General features: G+C 40.1%; 1 protein-coding gene across 2 annotated transcripts; it reads right to left on the bottom strand.

Moving 5' to 3' along the window:
- Window positions 1–496: 496 nt before the first annotated feature.
- On the bottom strand, window positions 497–9,957 carry LOC125384296 (organic cation transporter protein-like). 2 transcript variants are annotated; one of them, XM_048403082.1, is made up of 10 exons: window positions 9,654–9,957; window positions 7,199–7,419; window positions 6,451–6,693; window positions 5,743–5,945; window positions 5,212–5,517; window positions 4,724–4,858; window positions 4,029–4,114; window positions 3,574–3,694; window positions 3,013–3,085; window positions 497–2,051 (listed from the first exon to the last, which is right to left on the bottom strand). In XM_048403082.1, the coding sequence occupies exons 1-10, from the start codon at window positions 9,787–9,789 to the stop codon at window positions 1,902–1,904; spliced, it is 1,674 nt and encodes a 557-aa protein (XP_048259039.1). In that variant the 5' UTR covers window positions 9,790–9,957; the 3' UTR covers window positions 497–1,901. The 2 variants fall into 2 exon arrangements, with proteins under 2 accessions (XP_048259039.1, XP_048259040.1); XM_048403083.1 differs by having other exon boundaries at window positions 6,451–6,681; window positions 9,654–9,949.
- Window positions 9,958–9,977: the final 20 nt, after the last annotated feature.

Genomic DNA, 9,977 nt, shown 5'->3' with positions numbered 1-9,977 from the left:
GTTGATGTATGTCATCGTATCCCAATTGCGTGGATTGATGCTCATGATGTCAATCACTTGATTGTCTGGTCCAGGCTCGATTATTTACAGACCGCTGTCAAATGGCTGGAGTATTGTTGAGTGCGGCGTTAAACAACAAACAAACAATCAATTAACAACCACGTCAGCGTTCACAACTAATTTTGGAAAATGTATAGACACGAACATGCGTGCTATGTATAGTCTTTCTCGTTAGTCTTGTCAAGCCGAATGTCATGGAGAACCGACAACCGTACGTGATGAAGAAAGGCTGGCTTGCATTATTTGATCGCGTCAAGTGTCTCAGTGGATGGGTGAAATGTCCATACCGTATTACCGTAGTGGGATTCCGGGCTAGGTGCGGTGGTCAGGCTCGGTGAATTGTCTGGTCCAGACTAGATTATTTACAGACCGCCCTCATATAGCTGGGACATACTGGTGGGAGTGCAGCAACAACAAATAAACAAATTGTCCAAACTGTGTATACATAATTATTATGGACTGATGTGTCCAAGGTCAGCGTTCTATATGAAGTTTGCCAACATATCCTCAAGTCATTAACGATCAACAGAAAAGTTGACCTCTTCTATTATTTAGTATTTATCGATAATCTGGCCCATACATGACATGTACATTTATGAATACATAAGTATGTAATTACAATTACAACACAAGCATTGGAATAGGCTCATGAAAAATATGAATGTTCATCTTTACATGATCATAGACAATGCAAATTATGCTGAAAAGACAAATGCCCTTCGTTTACAGTTGTCATTGTGCGCCATATGTGTGTATTTCGCAAATAAAATTTGTCTTACTTTCTTAGTTAAAATCGATAAGAAATAGTTGTACTGTGTCCGTTCTATTAATAATCTTTCAAGACAGTAAACAAACAACACTTGAAATAAAGTATTGTAAGAAAAGCCACAAGACGATACCACAGACCAACGTGCAGCGCGGATTAATGTGGTTCCAAAATAAGCCTGGGCTTAATTATCACACTAAATATAATACACTGGATAATCAAGGGAAAGGGGCGTTTGGAACTGATAAAATTGATATGTTACATTTTACCCTTTCCAACAACTGACTTATTGTTTTAAAACGTAGATCTGAGATTATTTTGATCTATATATCTAGTTCCAGTGAGGATACGAGATCGTTCTGCATGTATTGTGCAAAACCCACAGAAACATATCTATCTGTATACATTCTCTAATGACGTGGTGCAAGTTACAAGGACGTTAAATAAAAGACGTGGAACAGGTATACGCTTTGTGTGTGACATAACAAACATTTCATCTCAAAATGTATCTCTGGGTGCGCAGAGAAAGGGCAGCAAGTCATATCATTATGTTGGTGTTGGTAAAAAATGAAAGAGAAATTCAAAACCAACACCAGGTCAAGTCAAAATGTACAAACGCACATGAATATTTTGATTGATATAATGGTCCTTTCTACATTTATAACACTTTTTATATGATGTGTCCAAGGTCAGCGTTCTGTATGAAGTTTGCCAACATATCCTCAAGTCATTAACGATCAACAGAAAAGTAATGACCTCTTCTATTGTTTATTATTTATCGATAATCTGGCCCATACATGACATTCTCTAATGACGCCGTACAAGTTACAAGGACGTTAAATAAAAGACGCGGAACAGGTATAGTCATATCATAATATTGGTGTTGGTGAAAAATGAAAGAGAAATTCAAAACCAATACCAGGTCAAGTCAAAATATACAAACGCAAATGAATATATTTATCAATAAATTGGTCCTCTCCTAATTCATAACACTTTTTATATGTCAGTACAATATACAATGAGTAACGGAACATCAGTACACAGGCATGGATTGAAAACAGACTGTGTGTCCATGTCATGACGACTCTCTGTACCAGCCTTTCAGGTCTTCCAGAGTCTGTGGAAGTTCTCTTCCTTTGGTCTCCGGCAACACTTGAATAAGAACCAAGGTGATGACAGCCATTGCAGTTAATATGACACCCGGCGCCCAGGTGATATCATCTGCCTAAATGAGAGAACATGTGATCACGATTATACTATAACTGCCAGTTTATGATGGCAGCGTCACTACCCAGCTGTACTTTAAGCCTCAAGAAGGATTTTGATTTTCTATTAATCAATTTGCCCTTTACTTATACCACCAGCTTCAGCTCTAGGTGTCTACACTTATCAGTTGCTAAGGTACTCTAGCCCGTCTACATATAAGTCACATTTCACCAAGAGAACATTCATCATTATGGGCCTAGTTATGTAATTCCAGAGATTGTACCACAGACATTCATAGTGAGTGAGTGAGTGAGTGAGTTTGGTTTTACGCCGCTTTTGGCAATATTCCAGCAATATCACGGCGGGGGACACCAGAAATGGGCTTCACACATTGTACCCATGTCGAGATTCGAACCCGAGTCTTCGGCGTGACGAGCGAACGCCTTAACCTCTAGGCTACCCGACCGCCCCAAGACATTCATAGGAATTTACAATGATATGTGGCATGTCAACGTGATGCGCTATGCAATCATATGCTATGACATTTCCAGGGAATGTTCAAGCTTACTGACTTACTAATGCTAACTGTTTTAATGGCATTGTTTGAGTGACGGGTGCTACCGGTAGACTAGGGCATGCTTTTCGCGGACACCTAGTGTCAAAACTGATTTACAGTGATCCATTCATATAATTTCCAATACTCTATTGTCTTATACGGCCTTGAGTCTGCTTTGTTATTCGAGGCAATATCATTAAAATCAGACCTTAGTGCTCGCTTCTGCTACACATGTATCTGAGGACATCCCATTACAGGTCACGTCAGAACGACCTTTTACCGTCCAGTGATATGACTAACAAAAATTCGCGATAAGCCAAACAGAAAGTAGCTGTTTGTGGATCTCAATGAACATAGAACATACATTCACTACAGTATATTGTACACATTTGACTACAGATGTGAAAATGCATCATGTATATACCATCAGTATTATAAACGGAATCACTATGCCTCCAACTCTGCCAATAGCAGCTGATGATCCCAGGCCAACGTTTCTGAAACAAGTAAGTACTGAACATAACGTGTGGATTTAATTGTGTTTTGCATTTCATTCGGTATCTTTTTGTGTTTTGTCATGTGCCTTACTTTATACTTGTGCAAAAACATGAAGTCCTATTCGTGGCATGTGAGTTTGAATCGTTAATAGAAAAGCTCATTTGTATCACATCAAACTAATTAACGTAAATCTTCAACCCGGTGTTAGTTTTCCATTAACTGGGATATCCCATTTTCATCCTGAGGTAACAGTCAGTTAATTTGGTATGCACAGAACCATAAAATGTGTTGTTTTAAGCTGTCTAACTAGTGGATGTCTAACCAGGTTACCGTCAGCAGCACGAGAAGCGAGAACAGGATCAATTATGGTGCCTCGTCTAACATTACGCCCGCCTGAAGGTGAAGCAACTTATATAACTGTTTTCAAGACAGAATCTGGCCAAAAAGATGACTAGATTCTTTAACGAGTAATAATCTCATGTTTTACCTCATCGTGGTTGGAAACATTTCTGGAGTGTAAAAGAACAACGTTGACGTAATTTCCGTTATTCCCATGGCTCCAAAACAGGAGAAGATGGTCGAGGCAATTGCTGCATTTCCATCACTCACTGTTGAAAATTGAAATTAAAAATTGAATTTAATTTTGAGTTAGGATTTGTCTCTAGCATCCTGTGATTGTGGTAAGAGCCGACCAGATGGACCGGGTGACTGTTGATGGTGTGTCCTCTTACCCCGACACCGTGGTTTGTTGTTCACAATATCAAGCACTGGATTGTCTGGTCCAGACTTAATAATTTACAGGCCGCCGTCATATAGCGTGAACATTGCAGCGTTACACAACAATCATTATAATTTTAACTAGTTGACTGGTTTATGATGACATACAGGAAACGCTGGCATGAATAGTGGACATCATCCAAGATTAGCTAAATACATTCTTACCCGAGAAGATTCTGACAGCTGTAGCTACTGCCAGCCCCCCAGTTGTTATTACGTACAGCGCCCGGAGCGTCGTCTTCCGTCCATATCTGCAGTGTCAACCATTCACAATAAACTGATAAAAGAGTAAGCATATACTCAGAAACGTTGTGTTCCTCATTAAATAAAGTGACGATCTCTAGCCCATTTTTATATTGTGTTGTTCTCTAATATTTACTAACTTTTAATATTCTCAACTAGTTTTAAATAAAATCTGTGATATACTAGTTATTGTACTGTCCATCGTTGACAGGTTTTTATTTCGTTTCAATATATGTCTAATTAATGAAGTTCTCGTCACGATATGGCTGAAATACTGCCGGTGTGAAGTTAAATCTTAACTCACTCACTCACTCACTCACTCATTAAAGAAAGGTTGACGTCCAGAAATCCCGTCCTCACACACAATCAGTCACAGAACGCGGCAGATGTTGGAGCGTATTTCCATTATCATATCCACTGAATATCCAGCCAGTCATTAGTTAATCAATCATTCAATCATCTTAGTAATCAGGGAAATAAGATAGAATCCAATTAAGTGTATCAATAATTAGGCATTGCTCCATATATACAATGATTCAAAGAACTGACAGATTTCTAACATTTGATCTTTTCAAAGGATGTGATTAAAGGTAATCTGTCGTGACATCGAACGTTACCTGTCAACCATGAAATAGAAAATGACACCAGACGGACAGGGGATGATGGCGATCACAAAGAAGTTGATATATCTGCCTGCAGCTAATGATTCTGAGTTCAGGTAGATTCCTAGGAGGATCATACTAGACGACAGCCTGGAACAAAACGATCAGTGTCCTTAATGTACCGACCTATTTTAGGTACTGATATGTGAAGCAAGAATAATGTATAATAATGTAACCGTTCTATTTCCTTTGCTTCTGAAGTTAGCTGTTCACATCTGTTACATGTATCTGTGATGTGTGGGTATACGCAAGCACTTTAGTGTTCACTACCGTTATCTGTGGTGTGTGGATATATGCAAGCAATTTAGTGTTCACAATCAGGTTAAATGTGAAAACATAATATGGATAACATGTGAAAAATAATATGGATAACATAATAACCTGCGTGTAAAGTTACTTGGCTACTTTGTTTCTCACCAGCAAGTATAGGCACGTTTACTAACCAGATGAACCACATGACAATTGTATTGATTGCCAATCGTTTGACTTTCAACAGATCAGCCAGAGAATGTGTAACTTTCACTGTGTTTTCAGAATCTTCTTTTCCTTGGGATGTTGGGCTGTTAGGTTCCATTTCAAGGGACAGCCTCCTCGGTAACAGTGACTTGTGATGGTCTTGGATATTTCCAAATTCTTCCATGACATGTCTTTTATCAACTTTATTCATTCTCGCTGCCTTCTCTAGGGTTTTCCTGATGTCGTCCACCCTACCGTGGACAATCAGCCATCGTAGAGTCTCATCAAGAAGACTGGAAATTAATAAAGTGGGAGAGCAATTTTACTGTTATCAAACGTTTCATTTAACAGTCCGCACCGCCATGTATCTATTCATAAATCATATATACAAACATGGTTAAGATCATAAGTATGTTAAGTCATAATATTTGACATTATGACTCAATGCAGTCCTAAAGGTGCACATATAGCTTTTATCCAGATCATTTCTAAGAGAGGACAATGTTAGAATAACTCACACTGCTGCGGGAATTACGGAAAGGGAGACGGAAGTTAGTCCCAGCTGTAACCATCTCCAAGACTGATCCCGTAGCGAGTAGGCAAGGCCGGCTAATACCACCAAACCCCAAACCCGGAACTGATTGGTGATAAAGCCGAACAACTTCCGGTGCTGCGCAGGGAACAGCTCCACAGAAATTGTTGCATCAGTCAAAACTAAGCCCTTAATGCGAAAAAGTGTAAATCTGAAGTTGGAGGACAATCGAACATGTAACAAAGTGTCAGATTAACACAGTGTCGAATTTAAATCCCGTTATCAATACGAATGTCCTAATTCTGTGCCTTTGCGGATATACCCTTGTTGGCGAAACGTGGTGAGCGGTCTTCAGTATCTATATTATATTACAGGTAATTAATCGTATCTCAAAAATACAGATGTGAGTGTCATAAAGTCGTTATCGCGTTTTGTTCAAAGTGTACGTGAAAATCATTTGAGATTTGACAACACGGAAAGACAAGTCTAAAGCTATTAACTACACTTTGAAGCATTAAAAGATTTCTAAGACTATAATATGTCGACCAATGTTTGAGGAATATTTGGGGCAGCCTCACATCTTCAGTGAGACGTACTAAGTATCAGTGAGCAAAATGTCTTCGTATATTGCATGTACTCTGATAACTATTCTCCAAACCTTGCGTCCCCCACCCGTACGACTTGTAACACTCACCGAATGCACTATTCCAGTAAAGAACCGCACCACAAGAAAAACTGTGTAATTAGGTGAGAAGGATGCACAGATTCCAAGAACCAGAACACAGAAGTGCGAGATGAGGTGAACTGGTCGTCTTCCATGGCGGTCGGATACTATTGGCAGTGTGGCTGCTCCTATAACTTGGCCCAGAAAGAAGAGGGACATACCCAATGCCCGAAGAGGAGCCTTCTCACAAACTAGCTCCATCTGAATATAGTACTATTTTACCAACATATGCTTTATTTTCCATTGTACACAATATAACAGAGACACGTTGATTACCAGCATACGTTTATGTACCCACAAATTGAGCAGTGGCGGATTGTTTGGACAACACATCGTCCTGCGTAGATCAACGTACATTAAACTATAAATGAAATACTGCCAACAACAATAGACAGGTTCTGTCAAACAAATCTTAATACAAGTACAACATACAAGTACAAAAGACGTTACCTAATAATCATAATTACTTTTAATATAGGCAGTATATGGAGGATACATGCTTTGAGAATACACGTTCACTTCTGATAGTATGGAGAATACATGCACACGTCTGATATTATGGATAATACATGTTCAGGTCTGATATTATGGAGAATACACGTTCACTTCTGATATTATGGAGAATACACGTTCACATCTGATATCATGGAGAATACATACTTGTGATATTATGGAGAATACATGCTCACGTCTGATATTATGGAGAATACATGCTCACGTCTGATATTATGGAGAGGTCCTTCCTTTCAGAAAAGATGTAACCAAAGAGACATGGCAGCTGTTTCGTCTCCGTGTGGCCACTAACGTTGGCGACGATTCTGATGTTACACTTGTCGTAATAGATGTTGCTGTTATTGATGGTGAAGGTGTCATCGTCAATGGCTGTGATGACTTCCGACGTGTTGCTGGGCTTACTGCAGACGTGTGGAATGTTTCTTCCTGAAAGTTCCCCATTAGTTTATATGAAGATCAACCAAGGGGAGACAGTGATGGATTAGCTCATTTTCAAATGTAAGTGAGCGAGAGCGTTTGGTTTACAGTATTCGAGTTTTATCACGGCGTGTCAGCTTGATTAAGTAGGAAAAACCGAAGCGTTGCAGGATACGAATAGTTGTTTGTTTGTCAACACCATTCTCCTGTCTGTGCACCTCTTTGAGTTTTCCTTCCACGTAACACGTTAAGCTATCACTTCGTGATTCGTGATATGAAAGAAATACTGTTCAAACCGGCGTTAAACCCGCCACACTCACAAATCTGAACACAACAGTGAGTGAGTGAGTGAGTTGGGTTTAACGCCGCTTTTAACAGTATTCCAGTTATATCGCCGCGTGTCAGCTTAATGTGGGAGGAAAGTGATGCAGGTCTCAGACGTTTACCACTTCGGTGAAACCCACGAGCACGGGTATGGCGTTGACAAACCTAGAAACATTATCGAGGCGAACCGGGATTCGAACCCTGAATCATAGGTTTCTGGCGTACCCAAGGGACGCAACTCTGCACAGCGAATCGCGGCGCCTTAGACGACTGGGCCACCCGTGCCCCCCTCTGAACACAACAGATAAATATGTCTGACTTACGCCAACGAGTATACATTTAGCCCTTTAAGCATTCATCGATATTCCCTGGGTACTTCCAGCAAGCGGATTGACAAAGAAACAAATATTCTATATCAGTCAATGAAATGTCACAGTTGATTTTCTTTCGTGTGCCTAAACAGTCACCCAAGCTGCATGTTTTTTCTATTCATGACGAAAGTGAACCTTGTCCGGATTATTTAGAAACAGTGTAAACACATTATTTATATTTTCAGAAGCTCTATAGGATTACTGTGCTTCTGGATCAGGTCAACTTAACTGCCCAGCCATACCGAGTTGAAAGTCAGCAGCCGCACCTCCTAAGGGAGTTCTTACTTTACTTTGAGATTAATGAGAGCAGGGGTCACCATGAGGTGTCCTGAGAAGTACAGCAGCAATCATCTGATGATCTGAGTAGTAGACTGGAGTCTAGAATACTACAGCACTGGCATGATCAGTTAACAACAAGTCGAGTGTAGCTCCAATACAGTGAGTTGGAGAGTGAGTGAGTTGAAAACACAGTAACTAGGACATGTTCACATTCATGCTGCTTGGAGAGATCCTGAAGTTTCTGCATGAAATGCGTAAGTGAATGCGACAACCGTGTCCATGACACTTTTGGAGGAACATACACACAAGCAATGCAGAACTTGCCAACAAGAAAGGAAATGTCTTCAATATTGTGAGATGACATTACATCACATAGCTAGACACTGTTCTTGAAACTTTTTGAAACATACACATGGTATTTGAAGCAATACCATGTGTACTGTCTGCTGGATAGACTTGATATCCTGGCATGTCTCTTTCACTGTAATCATTGATGTGTGTTTCTGTGAAACAAAAGAACATCAAACACGCCAACAAACTTACACTGCGAGGAAGTAGGCTGGTTCGGGCGACAGGATTTATGTAAATTTGTACCCTGGTTCAGGTGCCACTGTTCATGTTACCACTACCCACTGCGAGAAAGTAGACTGGTTCGGGTGTCACTGTTCATGTTACCACAATGCACTGCGATGAGGTAGGCTGGTTCGGGTGCCACTTGTAAATTGTGTTTTTACAATAATTCACCATATACCTTGACCAAGTTCCTTTGTCAAGTGGTATACATCTCAATTAGGTAATTATGGTAACGGTTCTCAGACAACCCTGTGTAGATGGTTTTATAGAATATGTAAACGGTTTCCGAGTTATTCTCTTGCAAAGAAAACATTCGTAAAAACTCCCAAGCTATCAAAAGGCACCAGCTTACCACTAGACATATTTATGTGCCAGGTTTGGTGAAGAAATATCGTACGTTTTTCAAGATAAGCTCTGGAAACGTGGACTTCCGCCATTTTCAGTCTAAGTTAAAGTCGTTCCCATGGAAAATCGAAAAATATATTTTTTTAAAATCCCAAACTATCAAAAGGCAAAAGTTCACCACTAGACCTATCTATGTGCCAAGTTTGGCTAAGATATCTCTCATGACTTTTGTGTAGTGCTCCGAAAACGAAATGTGATGGACGGATGGAAGAACGGAAGGACGGACGGACGGCACCCATTCGTATATCCCCCATCCACTTCGTGGCTGGGGATAATAAATATTTTACTTACCAACAAAAACAAAGCTGAATATAACAACTGCTACAGAAATTGTAGATGCTTTGCAGAGGGAAAACTGTAGTATCTGGTAACGACCTTTTCCGTTCAAAGCATTCAACAGAGGATCCACTTGAACGTTGGACGCCATTGTACAGTGTTAGACCTTGCTTGTCCGACGCACACATGCGATGTGTATGCTCATACATACATTGAGTGACATTAGGTTTTCCTCTGGGATATCCTTCACTCATTATTCAATCTCAGCACAGTGTGGTGGGTAGGAAGTGTAACTAATGTAAGAACTCGTAGATCTCAATTTTGGAGGTCACACGGGTC

Source organism: Haliotis rufescens, unplaced genomic scaffold (genome assembly GCF_023055435.1).
Source record: "Haliotis rufescens isolate VD_foot unplaced genomic scaffold, xgHalRufe1.0.p SCAF_1, whole genome shotgun sequence".
In the NCBI taxonomy this organism is placed as follows: Eukaryota; Metazoa; Mollusca; class Gastropoda; order Lepetellida; family Haliotidae; genus Haliotis; species Haliotis rufescens.
This window is presented reverse-complemented; position numbering and strand designations above follow the sequence as displayed.

Excerpts from the sequence above, each read along its gene's own strand:
- LOC125384296 (XM_048403082.1), bottom strand. The coding sequence starts at position 9,789 with ATGGCGTCCAACGTTCAAGTGGATCCTCTGTTGAATGCTTTGAACGGA. Across the intron at positions 5,518-5,742 it reads TCCGTAATTCCCGCAGCAGT|TCTTCTTGATGAGACTCTAC; the intron begins GTGAGTTATTCT and ends ATTAATTTCCAG. Across the intron at positions 4,115-4,723 it reads TTCTATTTCATGGTTGACAG|ATATGGACGGAAGACGACGC; the intron begins GTAACGTTCGAT and ends TTGACACTGCAG.